The 22,280-nt window shown below is 42.4% G+C and overlaps 2 protein-coding genes across 7 annotated transcripts in view; one reads left to right on the top strand and one right to left on the bottom strand.

Annotated features, from left to right (window-relative positions):
* The window catches only part of MBTD1 (mbt domain containing 1), an 84,559-nt gene extending 81,234 nt beyond the window's left edge, over window positions 1–3,325 (bottom strand). For 3 of the 5 annotated variants that reach the window (XM_063656834.1, XM_063656836.1, XM_063656837.1), the window contains exon 1: window positions 2,487–2,624. In XM_063656834.1, coding sequence (XP_063512904.1) covers window positions 2,487–2,624 — 138 coding nt within the window. Of the gene's footprint in view, window positions 1–2,486 lie in introns of all 5 variants that reach the window. The other 2 variants (XM_063656833.1, XM_063656838.1) reach the window with 1 other exon arrangement.
* The window catches only part of UTP18 (UTP18 small subunit processome component), a 37,251-nt gene continuing 17,826 nt past the window's right edge, over window positions 2,856–22,280 (top strand). Inside the window, exons 1-8 of one of the 2 annotated variants that reach the window (XM_054460055.2) lie at window positions 2,856–3,293; window positions 5,618–5,730; window positions 8,534–8,632; window positions 10,837–10,904; window positions 15,417–15,505; window positions 17,910–18,035; window positions 19,170–19,344; window positions 22,014–22,114. In XM_054460055.2, coding sequence (XP_054316030.1) covers window positions 2,901–3,293; window positions 5,618–5,730; window positions 8,534–8,632; window positions 10,837–10,904; window positions 15,417–15,505; window positions 17,910–18,035; window positions 19,170–19,344; window positions 22,014–22,114 — 1,164 coding nt within the window. In that variant the 5' untranslated portion in view covers window positions 2,856–2,900. The remainder of the gene's footprint in view (window positions 3,294–5,617; window positions 5,731–8,533; window positions 8,633–10,836; window positions 10,905–15,416; window positions 15,506–17,909; window positions 18,036–19,169; window positions 19,345–22,013; window positions 22,115–22,280) is intronic. The other variant, XM_054460056.1, reaches the window with a different exon arrangement.

Here is a 22,280-nt window from a genome sequence, read left to right as displayed (position 1 = left end):
CAGATGTCTCCAAAGTCAGTCAACTTAAGTCATGACAGTTCATGTTTAAAGTAAGCAGGAAAAAAACCTGGAACTCCTTATTAATTAAAATGTTAAAAACACTATTATTACAGCTCTATTGATTCTTTTTCACAAGCTGAATTCTAGTGAGTAGATTTAGAGGAAATATTTTATGTCAAACATTCATAAAGTTAGAAACTGGATGGCTAAAAAGCATGACGCAACAACGTAAGGCACTATGAACAAATACTTATTCAAGACAGATGTTGCCATAATTTGCAAGATACTCACAAGCATTCAGTATGGAGTTCTAGATAGATAGAAGCTACTTGTTATTCAGAGAAGCAGGTGGTGCAAAAAAAAAAAAAAAAAGCACAGGTATTTTCTTTCTAAACACTCTGGTGTTGAGGTAAACAAATGAAAAATAAAATAACAGTCTAAGTACACATGAGCAAAGCAACAGTCTCTAAGTTATAACAGGAGGAGAGAAAAATTGAGTCTAACCTTTTAAATAGGAGACTGGGGCTTAAGGTGAAATTTGTTTGCTGGCTTTTAAATCAGATGCATTATTTCTACATTATACCTGTTATGTCTTGACCCCACTTCACCACATTAGAGAGTAACAGGTATATCCAAGATTCTTAGGCCAATAAAGCTACTTTTGGAGGCAGCATAGCTCACCAAATGAAGGAGAATGTTAGAAAAACATCCAGTGACAATAGTTTCAACTATCTCAACCACCCAGTGATAAGTACTGGTGCATGCTAGTACAAGGAGAATTAAAAATATTCTAAACTCTAAACAAGCATTAAAATGGTTCGTAAATTTCAAATCTCATAAAAGATAGTTACTTTAAAAAAAAAAAAAAGAGTAAAAGCATTTCGAAGAGAGGCCCTTGGAAGAAAGACTAGCTTCCGAGGAACACAGGTCAAATACGGGTGGCGGCGGTAATCATCTAATCATCCCTCTACCAGGTGATGCTTCTAACAGCTTCAGTACCATCCCTAAGAGACAGTTTTAGACATCCTTAGAAGTGATTTAGGGACAAGCAAATGTGTTTTGTGATACAAGAACCACGGAGATGACGCTGAAATTTCTAACTTCAAAAACATGCACTCGTGAGAGAAAACAGGCACGAAATTCCCATATTGTAATTCTTTAGCTTCCTGCAGAAAAACATCTTCAGGCATGTAAGCCAGCACACTTGACACTGACCCAGCAAAGTTTTCGGCTAGCCCTCACTATCTCTCAACCCCCTCTTCCTCCACTTCCCTGCTGTTCTTTCCTGGCACACAAAATATAGGCCAATGAGCAGTGGGTGGGTGAGGAGGATGTGAGAGAAAATTTGAGAAGTAAAAAAAGGAGCAACTTAACCAGGACATGAATGAGACTGAAGGGTCTAATAAGGGTAGGCAGACAACAATTAGAACTACTGAAACATAGGCTTTCCTGGGCAGTAGTGAGCTCTCAGTGCTTTTAGGGGTGTAAGCAGGGATCAGACTACCTACCACTTGTCAGAGAGGCTGCAGAGGGGACGGCTGCTTTGGATGACCTCTAATGTCTCTTCCGACTCTGAAATGTTAGGATTCTTATTTCACAAAGGAGAACGCAATGGTCACAGAAGCCCACCGACTTGAAACCCTTTTAAATATGCAGCCTTGGAGGCTGCTTCCCAAACACCACTCCCACCTCTCCCGCACGTGCCCACCCCGCCCCCTTTCAATATTTCCACCTCCACGTGCAAACCGCCTCGCGGCACTGGCCCCAAGGCAGATAGACACCTTCCCCTGCAAAGCACCAAAACTATGCTCCCCCTCCCCGCCAAGAAGAGAGGACTACTCCACTCTCCCACCCTGGGTGGCTAAAAAAGGAAAAGTCTCGGATCCAGCCTTTCCCCCCTAGCCAAAGCAGGGGGCGGGGGCAGGACGCAGAGAAAAACTTTCTTCTCGAATTTTTCTTCCAAAGGGTAGAGGAGATGGAGAGAACCCCAACGAGTCCAGGGCTGACGGGGTGGGGGGAGGGGAACCCCTGAATCGTTTAACGGCTGGAAGGGGGAGGGGGGCTCCGGAGATTGAGGGGGCGTGGGATGGAGAAGCAGGCCAGGGAGCGGGGTCAGGGAGCTGCGGGGTTCCTGGGGTCGGGCAGCTGCAGGCGTCCCCCCCAACCTGGCACACAAAGCGGCTGCCGCGCTCAGCTCTCACCAGATCCTTTGTGTTTTCCATCAGGGCCTCATGGGTAGGGGTTGTCCGTGCTCCCCGAGCCCGCGGCGCCCCCTCCCCGGGCTGGGGGCAGGTGCCTCTCCCCGGGACTGCGGCGACTACAGGGGACCCCCGGCTGGGCCCAGACCGGTGGCGGCTGCAGCAGCCCCCGGATTTCCCCCCTTTAACTCGGGTGGCCCCAGGATATCAACAACATTAGCATAGCCCTCCCTCCCCAGCGCGCCTGCGCCGTGACCCGCGCCCCGATTGGCCCACTTCCCTACATACCCTCCTCTCTCGCTTCCAGCGTGGGACCCTCTGCAGGCTCCGTACTCCACGGACCGTACCAAGACGAAGGGTGGAAAGCGTATTGGGGCTTGTGTCAAGTGAAGTGGTTAAAGTCAAGAGGAAAAGCAGAAGTTCCATTCAGCCGTCCCAGTGTATACTCGGGCTTTCTTGCGCTCCTTTCAATATGTTGCAGCTGCAAAATTGTGTTGGAAAAATTTTCCACTCCAGTCACGCCGCTTCCCCCTACACCCGGAAGATTGGCCCTGCCGGAGGAACTCCCACACGGGGCGGAGCTGGGTAGGGGAGTGGGAGTTACGTAGAGAGAGGGAGTGCTGGTCACGTGGCAAGTGGCTGCGCAGGCTCCTTCCGGCCCCCGGGGCTTCGGCGGCGGCGGGCAGCGAGGCGCCTGGGCGCATGCGCAGCGAGATTCCACGTGAGCGCCTGCGTTTTTCCTCAAACCTAACGATGCCGCCGGAACGGAGGAGACGAATGAAACTGGACCGGAGAACCGGAGCGAAGCCGAAGCGGAAGCCCGGAATGAGGCCGGACTGGAAAGCCGGAGCGGGGCCAGGCGGGCCTCCCCAAAAGCCTGCCCCTTCATCCCAGCGGAAACCGTCGGCCCGGCCGAGCGCGGCGGCCGCTGCGAATGCAGTCGCGGCGGCGGAGGAGGAGAGACGGCTCCGGCAGCGGAACCGCCTGACGCTGGAGGAGGACAAACCGGCCGTGGAGCGGTGCTTGGAGGAGATGGTCTTCGGCGACGTCGAGAACGACGAGGACGCATTGCTGCGGCGTCTGCGGGGCCCGAGGGTGAGGGAGGCCGCGGCGCGCGGGCTGGGCGCACTCGGGCGGGGCGCGCGGTGGGCGGTGAAGCTCCGGGGGGCGGAGCCTGGGCGACCTGCGGCGGCGGGGAGCGCTCAGGTGGGAGGGAGCCCGAGAACGCGGGCGCGGAGGGTCGCAGCTGCGGGTCCCTCGCCTCCCTGCTCCAGACTGAAAGTGCCTGGAGGGCGGGGACCGCGTCTTTCTCCGCCCCCGGAGGCGCCGCTGCTTGGGTTATCTGCTTTGCGAACTGTGGTCGTGAGCATCTTTCGCTGCTGCTCGACTCCGCTATTTTCTTCCCAAACTGAGGGTGGTCTTTGATCACCTGCCTCAATTCCTTGTGATTCAGGAATTCGATTTCGTTGATGGAATCAATTCGTGGGCACGGGCCTGGGCATCTGCGTTGTAACTATCTCCCCATGTGACTATGAGACCCACCATGTTTTGAGAATGATCGTGTATTTCGTTCATTTAGCAAATATTGGTGAACCTGTTATCAGATACCTGCGTGATTGATCATACTTTTTGCACACATTTTGCTATCCCTTTAAATTCTATACCAGGCTTTTCTTGAGAGAGTCCCAGACATTGTTCTAGGCACTGGAGGAGACACAGCAATGGACAAAAGTGACAAAAATCCCTGCCTCTTGGCGCTTGTGTGCTAGTGGCAGAGACAGGATAGATGAGATAAACGAGTAAACTTCAGGTTTGTTGGTGACAAGTGCTGAAGAGAAAAAAGGACATTCGGGAAAGGGAGATGAGCGTGTGTAGAGGCCTGTGAAATTTTAGATAAAGGGGGCAGAGGAAAGCTCACCGAGAATTACCCGGGCCATGTTTATTACACAAATGCTGACCTAGCTAATGTCAGCTGCTTACCAGAGCCGCCTTCGGGTGCTTGTGGGAGAAGTGGCAGCAATCTGTTTGGGAAGTACAGAACTATTACTGGAAACATGCTGAACTGTGTGACAGTTTTGTCGTCTGGAAAAGGAACAGTGTACGGAGGTGGGAGCTGTTGGGTTTGAAGGCTATTAGACTGGTAGTAGAGCAAGTAGAAACCACTTGGACATTTCTATCATTGGTTTTGGGAAGCTCAAACTCACTTCAAGGGGTATTCTGTGGTCTAGGTTTAGATTTTTTTTTTTTTTAGACTCGCCCTGTCGCCCAGGCTGGAGTGCAGTGGCGCCATCTCGGCTCACTGCAACCTCCGCCTCCCGGGTTCAAGCGATTCTCTTGCCTCAGCCTCTGGAGTAGCTGGCATTACAGGCGTGTGCCACCACGCCTGGCTAGTTTTTTTTTGTATCTTTAGTAGAAACGGGGTTTCACCATCTTGGCCAGGCTGGTCTCAAACTCCTGACCTCGTTATCCGCCCGCCGCGGCCTCCCAAAGTGCTGGGACTACAAGTGTGAGCCACCGCGCCCGGCCTAGGTTTAGATTTGATAGTATAAACTTCATGGTATAAATTTATAACTTCAGAATTTAGATTTGATGGTATATTTATTTTTTACTTATTTAGAGATACGGTCTAACTCTGTCACCCAGACTGGAGTGTAGCGGCACCTATTAGTCTTCCAGCTCCCTTTTGCTAATAGTAACTGGTTGCTCTTCTTTTTGGTCACAGATAAATTACACCTGCACGATTCTCCGAGCACTTTAAGTTCAGAAGTCAGCTTCATCCTCCTAGGCTCAAGTGATCCTCCTGCCTCCACCTCCCAAGTAGCTAGCTGGGGCCACAGGTGCACACCACACACCCAGCTAAATTTAAAAATTTTCTGTAGAGACGAGGTCTCCCTGTGTTGCCCAGGCTGGACTCGAACTCCTGGGCCCAAGCAGTCCTCCCACCTTGACCTCCCAAAGTGTTGGGATGACAGGCATGAGGCACTGTGCTCTCTGCTGGTATAAAGTTTCTTAAGGAGGTAGGGGGTCAAAAACAGATTAGGAAAATGGAGATATCTTTGACGCTAGTTTGCCTCCGGTCCTGTAATTTCTGTAGTTCTGACATTTCTCCCCTTTTTTTCATCTGCAGACTCATCTTTTGTTCTTGTCTTACTTGGTGTTTTCCTTTCTGTGTGTTAAGTGTTGACTTTTTCTCCTTGACTGTTACGTTTTGCCTCACCTGTCCAGTCGGTGGTGCCATTCTCTGATTTCTCCATTTTCTGCCTCTGACTCCAGCATTTGCAATGGTAGCATTCCATCCCATTATTTCATCAGAGAGTGGTAGAAGAAACATTCTATGAGCCATTGGGCTATAAGGCCTATGTGTCTGCAGTCATGGGATAGGAAAATCTCAGTGCTTGAGGGTGTTTTGTCTGCTGTAGGTTCAAGGACATGAAGACTCGGGTGGCTCAGAAGTGGAGAATGAAGCAAAAGGCAGTTTTCCACCTCAAAAGAAGCCAGTTTGGGTGGATGAAGAAGATGAAGATGAGGAAATGTAAGTTGCCTAACTTTTCTTGTGAATCCCTCTGGACGCTTAAAAAAGTTATTTTGCAGATTTTAAAATCATTCTTTTTACCAATTTGTGATTATGTGAAGATTTGAAAAATATTTGAAAGTATAGAAGAGATCTTTCATGGTTCCTAATCCCACCACCGAGGGAGAACTGCTGTTAGCATGTTGTCACACTTCTGTCTCAGTCTCCTCTTTTCTGTATACAGTAGCTAAGAGAATACAGTGTTTGAAGTCAGATGTCGATTTGCCTCCTCATTTGGCCAGTTTCTAATTGACCATGGGCAGTTTGGAACTTACATTTTTTCCTTTGTGAAATGGGCACAATGATAGTAACTACACCAGAATTTTGTTGGGATTAAACGAAATAGTGCATGTAGAACTTTTAGCACAGTGCCTGAAACTGAGTAAAGGCTAAAAAGAAGGTAACTCATACCATAGGAACTGTCATAGATGAGAGAGTACTGTATGCTTGATTTAACATTTTGACTTTTTCTACATAAAGTTACTTTGTAAACATTTCTCCCTACTTAAAAAAAATAGACATTTTAAAATGGCTATGTTGTAGTCAATTATGTGAATTAACCATAATTTACGTGGCTATTGTTGGGTGGATTTTCTTTTTCCCTTTTTTTTTTTAATTATTTTTTTTGAAACAGAGTCTTGCTGTTTCACCTAGGCTGGAGTGCAGTGGTGCGATCTTGGCTCACTGCAACCTCTGCCTCCCGGGTTCAAGCTATTCTGCCTCAGCCTCCCGAGTAGCTGTGACTACAGGCGTGTACCACCACACCTGGCTAATTTTTGTATTTTTAGTAGAGACGGAGTTAGACGGAGTTTGGCTATGTTGGCCAGGCTGGTCTTGAACTCCTGACCTCAAGTAGACACCCGTCTCTGCCTCCCAAAGTGCTGAGATTACAGGCGTGAACTGCTGTGCCCAGCCTTGTTTTTCCCTTTAATGCGGATTATCTCAGCATTAATGTTTATCACCTCTTTATGAATAAACCTTTCTTTATTTTCTAATTTATCGCCTTAAGAAAGATTCTTTGAGGTAGAATTACTTGATCAGAGAGCACAGTTATTTTTAAGGCTCTTGATAAGTACTGCCAGACTGCATGCTATGAGGCTCTACCGGTTTGCCTTCCCATTGAAAGGTGTCAGTTTCAGTCCATTCTTAGACACAATTTTTTTTTTTATTTGTTTTTTTTTCAGACTCTGTCAGTTTGGTGGTGGGTAATATCTCTACCTAGTTTGTTTTGAGAAAACGTTTTTGTGTTTAGTCATTGTCTTTTTTTTTTTTTTTTTTTGAGACTCTCATCCCTTTCATCCAGACTGGAGTTCAGTGGCGCGATCTTGGCTCACTGCAACCTCCGCCTCCCAGGTTCAAGCGATTCTCCTGCTTCAGCCTCCCGAGTAGCTGGGACTACAGGCACATGTCACCATGCCCAGCTAATTTTTGTATTTTTAGTAGAGACGGGGTTTTACCATGTTGGCCAGGCTGGTCTTGAACTGTTGGCCTCAAGTGACCTGCTTGCCTCAGCCTCCTAAAATGCTGGGGTTACAGACATGAGCAACCACACCTGGCCTCGTTTCTTATAAGTATTCTTTATTATGTCCTTGTCTATTGAAGACTTTTTAAATAATCTTGGTATATTAGTTCCTGACATATTGAGAATTTCAAACCTTTATATGTTAGATTTATTGTAGGTTTTCCCCCAGCTTTCTGTGCATTGAAGTTTTAAATTTTTATATAGTCAAATCTGTGAATCTTTTCCTTCATTATTTTTACTGCTGTTTTTAATAGTAAGTAGTTCTTTAACAGAGAGAGACAAATGTTTACCTATATTTTTACTTCATAGTATTTTAAGGTTTGCTCTTTTTTTTTTTTTTTTTTGAGGTGGAGTTTCGCTCTTCTTGCCTGGGCTAGAGTGTAGTGGTGCCATCTTGGCTCACTGCAGCCTCTGCTTCCCAGGTTCAGGCGATTTACCTGCCTCAGCCTCCTGAGTAGATGGGATTACAGGCTCCTGCCACCACGCTGGACTAATTTTGTGTTTTTAGTAGAGGCGGGGTTCCACCATGTTGGCCAGGCTGGTCTCGAGCTCCCGACCTTCAGTGATCTGCCCGTGTCTGCCTCCCAAAGTGCTGGGATTGCAGGCATGAGCCACTGTGCCCGGCTTTTTTTTTTTTTTTTTTTTTTTGAGACAGTCTCACTCTTTTGCCCAGGCTGGAGTGCAGTGGCACGATCTGGGCTCATTTCAACCTCTGCCTCCCGGGTTCAAGTGGTTCTTTTGCCTCAGCCTCCTGAGTAGCTGGGATTACTAGGTGTGTGCCACCACGCCCAGCTAATTTCTGTATTTTTCGTAGAGATAGCGTTTCACCACGTTGGCCAAGATGGTCTCGATCTCTTGACCTCGTGATCCACCTGCCTCAGCCTCCCAAAGTGCTGGGATTACAGGCGTGAGCCACCACACCGGGCCTAAGGTTTGCTCTTTATGTATTTAACTCTTTGATTTACCTGGGATTTATTTTGGAGAATTTCATAAACTGTGTAGATAAGTCATGATGAATTTTCTCAAATAGTAGCTTTCCAAAGTGTAAACCAGATGATCTGAAATACTGGCGACTACTTTTTTGTTTTAGGAAGAACAGAAAAGATGCATTTGAAATGTTCACATCTTAAAAATCTTGACCTATATTGTTCCATTAAACATTTTTCTCCAAGTGCTAAAAGCAGCAGCTATTTATATTAACTCTTTAAAAGTTATTTAAAATATGCTGTTCTGTTTTTGTAGGGTTGACATGATGAACAATCGGTTTCGGAAAGATATGATGAAAAATGCTAGTGAAAGTAAACTTTCGAAAGACAACCTTAAAAAGAGACTTAAAGAAGAGTAAGTGTCTTTTTTCATATGATTTACCAAGAGGTGTATATAACCAATGCCCAGTCATTAACCGTAACCACTTCTTGTGTAGTTTTCCATTTTGAAACAGTAAGAGGCTTGCTATTGTGGGCAGTGACTAAATTTCTGTAGTTTTAGGGGAGAGGGGACAAAACACAAAACACAAAGAAAATTTGGAAAAAAATTATCTTACCACTCAAATATAATCAGTGATAATATTGCTTACTTGTTCATTTGCATATGGTAAACCATAATTTTATAATATGAACATTTTCGAAAATTTAAATGGCTGCCACCTGGGTTCAATGGTTTTTAACATTTTGTCGTATTTGCTTTATGTATTTGGGGGATGTGTGTGCTTTCCCAGTGTATTTAAGAGTATGGTACAGATAATGCGACACTTAACTCATAAATTTGTCAATGTGCATCTCTTAAGATTAAGGATATTTTCCTTCATATTCACAATACCATTGTCATACCTAAGAAAATTAACAGTTTTTGGCTAGTCCATGTTAGTTTCTCCAATTGTTGTAAGGTGCATACATTTTATTTGGATTTTATGTTCTTTAAATTTATTTATTTATTTTTTTGAGATAGGATCTCACTCTGTCACCCAGGCTGAAATGGAGTGGTGCTGTCATGGCTCATTGCAACCTCTATCTCCTGGGCTCCCCATAGCTGGGACTACAGGCATGTACCACCTTAATTTTTAAAATATTTTTGTAGGAACGGGGTTTCACTATGTTGCTCAGGCTGGTCTTGAGCTCCTGGGCTCAAGAAATCCTCCCACCTCAGCCTCCCGAGTAGCTGGCACTACAGGTGTGTGCCACCAAGCCCAGCTAATTTTTGTATTTTTTTGTAGAGATGAGGTTTTTCGCCATGTCGCCCAGGCTGGTCTTGAACTGGGCTCAAGCGATCTGCCCTTCTTGGCCTCCCAAAGTGCTGGGAATACAGATGTGAGCCACTGTGTTCAGCCATTACCTATCTTTTAAGTGTTCAGACCTGTTGTCTTGTAGAATATCCTACATTCTGAAATTTTAAGACTTCTTTTTTTTATTGAGGTGAAGTTCACATAACAGTGTTAGCCATTTTAAAGTGTAAATTTGGTGGCATTTAGTATATTTAGAATGTTGTGCCACCACCTCTTCAATCCAGTTCTAAAACTTTTTTTTTGGTTTTTTTTTTTGGTTCTTAAACATTTTTATCACCTCAAAAGAAAACTCTCCATTAATTAGTCACTTCGCATTTCCTCTTCCCTCAATCTGATTATTTTTTCTTTGTGTTGTTTAACTTGTTCTGTCATCTGTATTTCCTGTTAAGTTGGGCTTAAAGTCTTGGTTAGAATTCAATTATGTATTTTGGTGAGGAGTATCTTAAGATGATGTGTACCAGACACCGCCCCTCAAAGTCCAGTTGTATCAGTCTCTTTCAAGTCATCTTTTTCTCAGCTTTGTGTCAGGGTCTTATAAATGCTTTTAGGGGAAAATTCGTGGTGGTGATGGGGTTCATCTTGCTTATTTCCCTTCTCTGAGGGATCACAGTCCTATGCTGTCATCCAGTTTCCGAAAAAAGTTGTTTCATATATTTTGTCCAGGTTTCTAGTTGTTTATGGTTAGTGGGCTTAGTTTGGTGAGCTAGTCTGTACTTCTGCATCAGAAAATTAAAACAACTCTTTGCCCTCTTCCAGGTACCAGTTCTTAAGAACACAGCTATCGTGCTTCTGTTAAAGCTTACTTTTTCCAGAGTGAAGTGATTCTGTTTTATTCAGATGATATATAATGAAGTTTTGTATATTTCTAACAATCTGGTCAGTTTCTTTTAGACATGTTCTAGTGTGTAGTCTATGTACTGTGGCATAAACCACAAAGAGACTTCTTTACATAGTCCTGATATCCGGGATGTGTTGATAGGAGCAAATAAGACAACCATGTAACTAGATGGAAATAATTAACAAAAAATACGTATCCAGGACTAGTTGAAGTGGGCAGAGGTTCATGGAGGTTTCCAGTATAGGCAGGTTGGGACTGTTCTGTGTGAGTAAAGATAATAACTTCTGTTCTTAAAGATAGTTACTTCTTTGGAAGAGAGTCCATACATATTCCCAAGAGTGATTCAGTCTGTATGCTTTAAATGTATCAAGCTTTATGGACATGTAGTGGTTGCCATAAATTTATTTTTCAAATATTTTTGCTTAGATTCCAACATGCCATGGGAGGAGTACCTGCCTGGGCAGAGACTACTAAGCGGAAAACATCTTCAGATGGTGAGCGTTGATATTTCTGTAAATTAGTATGTAAGTCCCTGTTCCTGTTTGTTATTATTTGAGCTTTATTATGAGGCTTATTAAAACCTGGCATTTCTTGCCTGGCTCGGTAGCTTACGCCTGTAATCCCAGTGCTTTGGGAGCCCGAGGCGGATGGATCGCTTGAGTCCAGGAGTTTAAGACCAGACCGGGTGACATGGCGAAACCCCATCTCTACAAAAAATACAAAAATTAGCCAGGCCTGGTGGTGTGTTCCTGTAGTCCCGGCTACTCGGGAGGCTGAGGTGGGAGGATTGCTTGAGCCAGGGAAGACTAAGGTGCAGTAACCTGTGATAAGTGCCACTGTACTCCAGCCTGGGTGATAGAGTGAGACTCTGTCTCAAAAAAAAAAAAAAAAATCTGTTTTTTGACTGTAGGTTTTAAATTTAACTTGTACCATGGCTATTTTCTGCTTTTTCGATCTTTTGAGTTTAGCTATTATAAATATGGATGGCTTAGCTAAAATCTGGTTTGTGTGCTTGGAGTTACACATTTTAGACTTGGAATTAACCTTTGAAATCCTGAGAGTCCGGAGTATATCCTCTCACATCATGTAGGAGCTCCTTCCTTAGCATCCTTGATGTCCGTAGAGCTTCAGTTTGATTATGACCACCACCTCTGTCCCCTTTTCTCCCTACCCTGTTAGTCCTCATGGTACGTAAATGCAGGGAGTCCATACAAAGAGCCAGTGTTTTATGTAATTCTATTAGAAAAGACAATCTGTTATTAAGTAGAAATTGACCGTCTTTGTTTCTAGCCATTTGCTTTTAGAGGTTGAAGGAATCTTAGTGATGTGACCTGACTTTATCCACTGCAGTAATCTTTTCTACATTATCCTCTGCTTAAATATATCAAATAATGGTGTGTGGGTGTGAGTGTGTGTGGGTGTGGGTGTGTGTGTGTGGGGGTGTGGGTGTGTGTGGGTGGGTGTGTGCGTGGGTGGGTGTGTGTGTGTGTGTGTGTCAGAATCTCACTCTGTCACCCAGGGCTGGAGTGCAGTGGGGCAATCTCAGCTCACTACAACCTCTGCCTCCTGGGTTCCAGTGATTGTTTTGTCTCAGCCACCTGAGTAGCTGGGGATACAGGTATGCGCTATTACACCTGGCTAATTTTTGTATTTTTAGTAGAATTGGGGTTTCACCGTGTTGGCCAGGCTGGTCTTGAACTCTTGGCCTTCCAAAGTGTTGGGATTACAGGCATGAGCCACTGTGCCTGGCCTAAATAATGTACTTTTTACTAAACTGTTTCTTCCCCTTCTTCCCTTTTCTTTAAGAACTGTTAGACAGTTTTTCCTGTTTTGAAATGTATGTCCCAACAACTCTCTACTCCTACGGTTTGAAACATACAGATTATCTTCTTTTTCTCTTATTTGGGAAGCCTCTTTCCATGTTTGTTTTTTAATATGTTAAACATCCCTCATTATTTTGACCATTTTTTTGGTGGCGTACTTCTAGACCCTAGATCACCAGTTTGCCCTCCTGGATGAAACATAATTTTATTATCCATTTCAGAATGCTGTGTTTATAGAACCCCACAACATTTTAGATTCCTGTAATTTTAGATACGGTTATGCTAGCTGTTGAAACAAAATCCCACAGATCCCAGTGGCATAATCCAATTGAAGTTGGTTTTTTCAGCACATAAAATTGGGGTGGTAGGAAGGTGATGGTTTACTTTAGGGACCCAAGTTTATAGAGGTTCTGTCATCTTCAGGTTGGTTTTTCCAAAGTTGCCTAAGATGTTGACATCCACTTGGCTTATAGGAGGCGAAAGAGGGGATTTTTATTGGCCTTTCCTGGAAATGGTACAGGATACTTTTGCCTACATTTTGCTGGCTGGAACTCAGTCATAAGGCCACACTAGCTGAGAGGATCCTAGGAAGTGTAGTTTGGCTTTGTGCACAGGAGAAAAAGGAGGTGGATTAAGTCAGCAGTCAGTCAGTCTGCTACGGTATGGGATATGCTTGTCTAATACATTTATTTTGTACATGAGAGAGGTTCAAAGAGAGTGACTTGTTGAAGGTATACTTATTGTTGACAGAATGGTGACTAGCACTCAGCCTCATGATTATCTCCAGTGTGTTATTTTTATCTGTAAATATTTACTGAGTTTCTTTATAAGAAAATTCTCCCTTTTGAACATAACCACACCTCCAGAAATCAACAGCAATTCATTAATATTATGAATTGTTTTATTGTGTTGCTCTTTGTTTATCCCCTCCCCCTATCATTTTAGCTTGCTTTGTATTTTGCTTAGACTTCATGGTACTTTTGAACTGGCTTGATGTCTTCTGTAAGTTTTGGGAATTCTCACCTGTCTTCAAGTATTGTTTCTGTTCCAGTCTTCCTTTCTGGATTATTAGTAATATGTATATTAAATGTCTTTGACCTATTCTGTGTGGTTTGGTTTTTTGTTTTTTGTGTTTTTTTTTTTTTTTTTTTGTGACAGGGTCTCACTCTGTCGCCCAGTCTGGAGTGCAGTAACGTGATCTTGACTCACTGTAGTCTCGACCTCCTGGGTTCAAGCAATCCTCCCACCTCAGCCTCTGGAGTAGCTAGGACTACAGGCATGTGCCACCATGCCCAGCTAATGAAAAAAAAATTGTTTTTTGTAGTGACAGGATCTTACTATGTTGCCCACGTTGGTATTCAGTGTTTTTTATTCTTTTTCTTTCTGTACTTCAGTGTGGGTATATTTTTCTGATTCGTTTTCTAGACCACAAATTTTCTCTACAGCTAATTTTGATATACTGTTAAAAACATCTATTGGAGGCTTAATTTAATTTTATTTATTATTATTTTTTGAGGCAGTCTTGCTCTGTCACGTAGGCTGGAGTGCAGTGGCGCTACCTCGGCTCACCGCAACCTCTGCCTCCCGAGTTCAAGTGATTCTCCTGTCTCAGCCACCCAAGTAGCTGGGATTACAGGTGTGCACTACCACGCCCGGCTAATTTTTGTATTTTTAGTAGACACGGGGTTTCACCATTTTGATCAGGCTGGTCTCGAACTCCTGACCTCAAGTGATCCACTCACCTCGGCCTCCCAAAGTACTGGAATTACAAGTATGAGCCACCATGCCTGGCCTGTTGGGGGCTTGATTTTAATTACGTATTTTTCAGCTCTAGAATTTCTTTTTCAAATATTCTAGATTTCTGGCTCAATTTTGAATCTTGTCTTTCATTCTTAAATACATTAAACATAGTTTTTTGTCGTCGTTGTTTGTTTTTTTTTGAGACAGAGTCTTATTTTGTCACCCAGGCTGGAGCGCAGTGGTGCAATCTCAGCTCACTGCAACCTTTGCCTCCTGGGTTCAAGTGATTCTCCTGCTTCAGCCTCCTAAGTAGCTGGGATTACAGGCATAAGCCATCATGCCCAGTTAATTTTTGTATTTTTAGTAGAGACGGGGTTTCTCCATGTTGGTCAGGTTGATCTCTGACTCCTGACCTCAGGTGATCCACTCACCTTGGCTTCCCAAAGTGCTGGGATTACAGATGTGAGCCACCGCGCCTGGCCTAAACATAGTATTTTTAAGGTTTGTGTCTGATAATTCCATTGTTTAGATCCCTGTGGGGATTGTCTGTTTTTGCTTGTGGTTTTTAGTCAAGTTATCTTGTCAGTATTTGCCTGGTTATATTTCATTGAGTGGTGGACATTGCATATGAAAAATAATGTAAATTAATTAGATCTAGGATGATGGTTTATATGTTTACTTCTAGGTAGGTAGCTTGGCAGAGGACACTAGCAATCCCAGAACGTTTTATTTTAGTGAGGAGTTGTGAAGCAGAATTTCAGTTTTTGGAAGATTTTCTTATAATTCTTTGATTTCGTCTTTAATCCTAGTGGTTGCCCTTCGTGGCCCCAGTCTAAAACCTGGTGGCTTACCAGACCCTGTCAAGAAGCTTAGAGCTAGTTTTTACCTTCTTAGCTCCGCAAGTGTTTTAAGTTTGCTCAGCTTCTTAGCTGTCTCCACTGGAATCATCAGTCATCTCCAGGGGAAAAGCAGCCCATTAGCTCTTTTTGAAGTTTGATACATAGATTGCTGACATTGATCATTCAGCTAAAAGTTCTGGTTTTTATTCATGTGAGTTGTTAAACTCGATCAGTAGCCAACCTGTTGCCAATTTTGCCATAATTATGAGTTGCTCTTTTTAAATGAAATGCTGGCTTTAAACTTTTATTTCACTTCATCTTGTTTCAGTAACCATCTGTGTATGTGTTAGTCTTTTATTCTAGAGTTAAACTTTGATTTTAACTATGGATGTTAGCTTTGTGTTGTCTTTTTCTTCTCCTTTAAATGTGTTTTTTTTTTTTTTTTCTTGTTTTGCTTTTGCCAGTTGCAGCTTTAAAAAAAGCAATTGAGGTAGGGAGGCTGGAAAGGGAGTTGATGTTGAAAATATATTCATAGAAGTTTGGGGTAGGTAAAGGGGCAGCTCATTGATTCTAAAGATCAGCCTTCTGGGTTTGTTTGACTTAGATGAAAGTGAAGAGGATGAAGATGATTTGTTGCAAAGGACTGGGAATTTCATATCCACATCAACTTCTCTTCCAAGAGGAATCTTGAAGGTGAGAGTCAGTGAAGTTTGGGGGACTCTATCCAACTACTTACCTCTGCAGTTTAATTTGCTTCCCAGTAACAGATGTATGGATTCCTTTTATCTGTGGGGTTAAATATGTTTGCTGTCATTTTGCCCTGGTAAATACTTATGTTATTGTTGTTTTTTTTTCCTTTTGCAAAAATGTTCTAGAGGTATTATGTTCCTATTGCTTGAGCTCAGGAGTTTGAAGCTACAGTGAGCTGTGATGGAACCACTGTACTTTAGCCTGGGTGAAAGCGAGACCCTGTCTCTAAAATAATAAATAAATAAATAAATAAATAAATTTTCCAGTAATTCTAGGAATCCTATTTGGTTTATCTTCATTTTCATTGGCATCAGCCTAGTCCATACTGCTGTCATCTCTTATCTGGCATGTTGCAGTAGCTTTGTGACTGGACTCTTTACTTCCACTTTACCTCTTTTTAAATCATTCTTTGTATGGCAGCCAGAGGGATCTTTTAAAAATAAAACATCAGGTCATGTCACTTTTCATTGCTTTTTGAAAACTTCTGAATTCCTTATCGTATTCTACACTGCCCTTTACAATCTGGCTTTTGCCCGGATCCTTAGCCTCATCTCAGACCTGTTTCCCATGATTTCCCACTTGAGTCACACAAGCCTTTTTCTGTTTCTTGGACATGCTGCTAGGTCCTTTCTTGCCTGTGAACCTTTGCTCTTTCTCTTTTGTTCTGCCTGTCTTGTCTTCAGGCAGTCCTAATGGCTAGCTCATTCTTACCTTTCTGCTCAGATGGCACCTTAGACAAGACTTTCTCTAAAGTGGTCTACACTATTCACTTTCTAACTCATCACTGTGTCTAGCATGTTCATTGTGGTAACCAGCTGCCTACTTAGCACAGTACTTTAGTTAAATATCTATCATACTAACAGACAGTACTTTAGTTAAATATCTGTCATATTAACAGATCTCTCTATGACATAGATATCTTTTGTTTTTGTTTTTGTTTTTTTTGAGACAGAGTTTTGCTCTTTTGCTCAGGCTGGAGTGCAAGGGCGTGATCTTGGCTCACTACAATCTCCGCTGCCCGAGTTGAAGCGATTCTCCTGCCTCAGCCACCCAAGTAGCTGGGATTACAGGCATGCACCACCATGCCTGGCTAATTTTTTTTGTTGTTTTTTTGGTAGAGACAGGGTTTCTCCATGTTAGTCAGGCTGGTCTCGAACTCCTGACCTCACGTGATCTGCCTGCCTCAGCTCCCAACGTGCTGGGATTACAGGCGTGAGCCACCGCGCCCAGCAACATAGATATCTTTTCTTACTACACCATGGCAGGAGTATTTAAACGGGGCAGGGGAAACTATTATGATAAATTAGATACAGTGATTTGGTCTCTCCCACCTTATGAGGACAATTCATTTAGCCCTTCACAGGGTGAATTCACCTCCATTAAAAAAGTAGTTACCGCATGGCCGGGCGCAGTGGCTCACACCTGTAATCCCAGCACTTTGGGAGGCCGAGGCGGGCAGATCACCTGAGGTTGGGAGTTTGAGACCAGCGTGACCAACATGGAGAAACCTCGTCTCTACTGAAAATACAAAATTAGCTGGATGTGGTGGCACATGTCTGTAATCCCAGCTACTCTGGAGGCTGAGGCAGGAGAGCCCTTGAACCCGGGAGGCAGAGGTTGTGGTGAGTCAAGATCACGCCATTGCACTCCAGCCTGGGCAACAAGAGTGAAACTCAGTCTCAAAAAAAAAAAAAAAAAAAAAAGAAGTGTAGTTACCATAAAAATTTAACTTCGGTGGCTACAAACAAAACACATACTTTTGTTTTTACTGAATCTTAAAAATTCAAGGGGAAACCTGTAAAAACAAAATAAATAACAAAATAGTCCAGGTGATGAATGAGATTACCATTACTTTAAACTTGGAACCATGTACCCTAAGAGAATAAAGCAACCTGTGCCAATCGAAGAACTGTGGGGACAACTGTGCAGTGCCTCCTGCATTTGTGCCATGAATGCAAAGATGCCAGGTGCCAAAGTAGAAGTTTTAAGTGAAATTTCCTCAGAAGCGAAAGTCTCTTAACACAAATGGATGTATTTTGGGGAAATGATTACATACTAGTGCTCCAAGAATGAGTAATACATTCAGACTTCTAGATATGGAAAGCACTTTAATGATTTAATCTTCTTATTTGAAAGATGGTAAAAATGGATTCTTGTGTGGTAAAGTGACTTGCTAGTTGGTGCCAGAGCTGCGGTTTTTTTGTTTTGTTTTGTTGAGTTGTGTTTGGTTACCATTCCAGTGCATTTTTTTCCTGCATTATAAACTATAATGTCTTTTCTTCATACTCTAAAGAAAATAATGTTAATTCATTTCAATTGATAAAATCCCAGCTTTTATTTCCTATAGATGAAGAACTGCCAGCATGCGAATGCTGAACGTCCTACTGTTGCTCGGATCTCATCTGTGCAGTTCCATCCCGGTGCACAGATTGTGATGGTTGCTGGATTAGATAATGCTGTATCACTATTTCAGGTATGCATCTTTATTATTTATTTCTAATGCATTATTTTTATTTAAGAACCAGACATATGAAACCCCAAATGCAAAAATACTGAAAAAAGATATTCATAGCTAAAACATCATAGCCCGAAGCGTAGATCAGTCTCACAGAAGTGACAGAGTTCATTTGCTTGGAAATACAAAATAGAACATCCAGTCAGCATACTGCCCTTGCTTCTTGCTCCAAAGTCTGTCGTCACTGTTTTCAGTCACAGCTGCTCACCCTTTGCCTGTTCACAGTTTGGGTCGCTCACCATCCCTTGCCCACTCACATTTTTATTGAATGCACCTGTGTGACTTCATTGTACAAGGAGCCATAATAATAGGGGATTTGGAGTAAAATTTTTCTTCCACTGAATATAAAAGTTCAGTAAAATAGTGGTTTAAAATAATAGATTGAGAAGTGAAGAATATATTAATCATGTTAGTGAATATATTATCTCTACAAAAACATGTTCTTTTAATTTTCTGGTGAGTTATTAGAGCAAAGCAATAATATAACCTCATGACTTTACTGGGTCTTCCATGTTTAATCTAACACTGATGTACCCTGATAGTTTCTTGGGTTGCAACAATAAACAACAGACCTGGCCCTTCACTTTAGGATGTCACTCTCTGATGGGGGTATAGATGGTGAACACATGGTCACAAATGTCACCATTCAGTCCTGCAGGTGCTTCACAGTATCTGCTTTTGGATAGGGTATCCCAGTTTTCTTTTAGAGAATAACACTTGGTCCAGTTCATGTAGTTTGGATGGGACTGACTCTATCTCCTTATCTGTGGGTGGACAAACTCAAGAAATTAGTAAGGCAAGGTATGGGGAAGGAGCGTGGAGCTTCCGTGCCTTCTCGGGGCACGCCACCTCCCCAGCACCTCCGTGTGTTCAGCAACCCAGAAGCTCTCTGAATCCCTTCTGTTAAGCTTTTTTATGAAGGCCTCTTGACATAGGCATGGTTGATTTAAATCACTGGCCGTGGCTGCTTAAGTCAGCCTTCAGCCCCTTGGGTATGTATTTTTAAATGAACACTTGTAGTGAAAAGTATATACTACCAGGATACAGGGTCCATGGAAATAATCAAAAGAACCATTTTGTACTTCTTTATAGGTTGATGGGAAAACAAATCCTAAAATCCAGAGCATCTATTTGGAAAGGTTTCCAATCTTTAAGGCTTGTTTTAGTGCTAATGGGGAAGAAGTTTTAGCCACGAGTACCCACAGCAAGGTTCTTTATGTCTATGACATGCTAGCTGGAAAGTTAATTCCTGTGCATCAAGTGAGAGGTAAGATTTCTGTTGAACGCACACAACCAGTCATTCCCCCCAAGGTGAGTTTATGTAACAGTGTTTACAACACTTTTGTCCACTCCATAGGATTCTTAAAAATAAGAGTTTCTTTAGGTATAGTGTTTGGAAAATGTCTTTGTGCTTTTGAGATAACACGTTTGAATGAAACCAGTGAACTTTTTTATTGAACACTTATGGAATGATCATAATTTGGAAATATATATTCCCCCTACACCAGACAAGCAATTGCAAATACTTGGCTGTAAAGTTAGCAGTTGATGCAGCAGAAAAAGCATGAGCCATGGAGCTAGAAGACCCGGATTCCATTTCTTTGGACAAACTGTTTCACCTCTCTGATCTTCAGGAAACTTGGATACTCTGTAGTTTTAGTGTTAGTTATAATAAAGTTTTGATTTATATTTAAAGGGAATAAAGCACTGCTTTTGGAGGTGCTTCTGTATTTTAAAGAATGAACTACTTAAAAAATAAAGCTTTTTTAGGAGGTGAAAATTTATCTGCCCTCTACTATACCCATTCTTTTCCTATATTTCCCTACTCCTTTATACCCCAAAATACACCGACACCTTCATGCATCCTTTGGGAACCAAAGCCCTTCTAATGAGGTTGTCTGGCTAATCTCAGGAGGTAGTGTTGGCGTATGGCACGGCTCACTGGTGCTCTCCCTATTAAACTGCACATGCATGTGGCTGGAAAGGACAAGAGTAGCTCTGTACAACCATTTTTCTACTAATGGTTGAAAGTGGATGGGGCCAACTTTAGAAACATTTATGATGTTTATCTTTAGCATTTCCAATCTTTTCTTTCCTGTGTTCCTGACACTTTGATCCTTTCTGAGTAGATCCTTGGTTTACTCTAAGGCAGAGCTTCTCAGAAGTAAATGTGCACATGAATCACCTGGGGATCTCATTAAGCTGCAGATTCTGATTCTGTAGGTCTTAGGTGGGTTGAGTCTGCATTTCTGATTCTCTCAGGTGATGGTGATACTGTGGTCCATGGACCTCACTTGGTTAAAAAGTCTTAAACCATCTTCTCATATTGAAATAGAAAACAATATTTAGTAGTTATTATTTTTGGATGTCATTTCACTAATCAAAAGTAATGGATTCTGGCATCTCCTTGTCTTGCATCCTCTTGAGAGAAAGCACACCATGCATTGGCCAAGATACAGTTAGTGATCTTTACCATGGATCTGCTAGGTGTGCAGGAGTGTGTGTCCAGTCACCAACTGCTTTGGAGACATGGCATTGATCTTTCCTTCCCAGTATTTCTCCTTTTTCTATTTTCACATTTCCACCGCCTGATACTGTGCTGTTAGGATTAGGTCTGTAGGTGTTTCCAATTGTAGCTTCACATGGTGTTAGAACAAGCCTCCTGTCCTACCTCATCACGTAATGATATTTTCTTTATGTTTGGAACTACTTCAGTATACTTTAGTCAGTACATACGGTTTATTCAGAAATTGGGATTCAAATTACCCTTAATAGGCATAGTGGAGTGCCTTTCATAGTAAGGAGACTAGTCATCAGCAGAAGTAACCCCAGTGATCGGAAATATAATATATGTCTGAAATAATATTGGGGAGCATGAGTCCAAGCAAGGGAACTAAGATGTAGTCTTTGAGAGACAGGACTAGAGTGGGATGTCCAGTTTGTAGTAGTGGAAAGTAGCCTTAATTTGTATTTTCCTGTAGTGAAACAAGGGTCCTTTTTCTCTAATTAATATTTTAACTTAGTAACTTAAAATTTTAAAAATATAGACATATATTTTTGACTAGGCAATATATTCACATGGTGTTAAGAATCTACTATGTAGAAATGAATGGATAGTGAAAACTCTCTTCTGCTCTGTCTCCCTGTCTTCCTACTTTCCTTCCTTGAAGGTAGCCAGTTGTATGCATTCTGATGCATCCTGTTAGGTAACTTTTTAATGAGTAACTTGGCTCTCTAAGCATTTTGATATCAGGAGGAGTCCCCCTGTATGGTCAATATGAACCTTTCAGTCATGGAAAAAGAGACATGTCCTTTTGTAAGTAAGTTGACTGTATATACCTAGCTCTCATATATGATTTGGTTACATGTGTCACATCCAGAGAAGCTAGTCAGTCCTTAAGTAAACTGACATATTGTGAAAAGTTTTGGGTTTTTTGTTTTTTTTTTTCGACTCACAAAGTTAAAGATGAGATTCCTGTCCATCATGAGCTGCTTAGTAAGTGGCCAGCAGCTAGTTTATATATGTTTTTATGTTTTTGGCTGTCTCTAGTGGCAGTGTATTTCCCTTCTGGTAATGAACTTTGTGACAAAGAAGTATAATTTATCCTTTTAGTTAATTAGAGGTATTACTGCATGTATTTGGAAAATTAGTTGATATGTTTACTGTTTGGAGAGCTGAGTCTCTGGCCTGCAGTTAAAATGGTGAATGCTAACCAGGACAAAGAAGAGAAGTTTGCTAAGTGCTTTGTAGTGACCTTACGTTTGGGTCAAACTCAGTGATGCCTGCGTTTAGACTTACTCAGGGTCTGAGCCAGGGTTTTGTTTAATTTGAGCCACTTATATATTTTAAAAAGTAAGAAACTCATTTGTCATTAGATGATAGTTTTATTGAAAACTATATAAAACTGTATTTAATTGCTTCATTTCCTATTTTAGGTTTGAAAGAGAAGATAGTGAGGAGCTTTGAAGTCTCCCCAGATGGGTCCTTCTTGCTCATAAATGGCATTGCTGGATATTTGCATTTGCTAGCAGTGAAGGTAAAGCATTATTATTGCTACTTGTTCTTCTCCCACAAGACACTAGTGTAGGGATAGTCTTGCACCTTAACTCAGTGTGTCCTTAAATCTGCATCTCCAAGTAGAGGAGCACAGGTGGGACTTGGAGAGAAGTTGTGGGCAGTTGGGGGAGACCTTTTGATTACAG

Source organism: Pongo pygmaeus, chromosome 19 (assembly GCF_028885625.2).
Source record: "Pongo pygmaeus isolate AG05252 chromosome 19, NHGRI_mPonPyg2-v2.0_pri, whole genome shotgun sequence".
In the NCBI taxonomy this organism is placed as follows: domain Eukaryota; kingdom Metazoa; phylum Chordata; class Mammalia; order Primates; family Hominidae; genus Pongo; species Pongo pygmaeus.
Note: the sequence above shows the minus strand (reverse complement) of the source record. Positions and strands in the feature narration are given on the sequence as shown.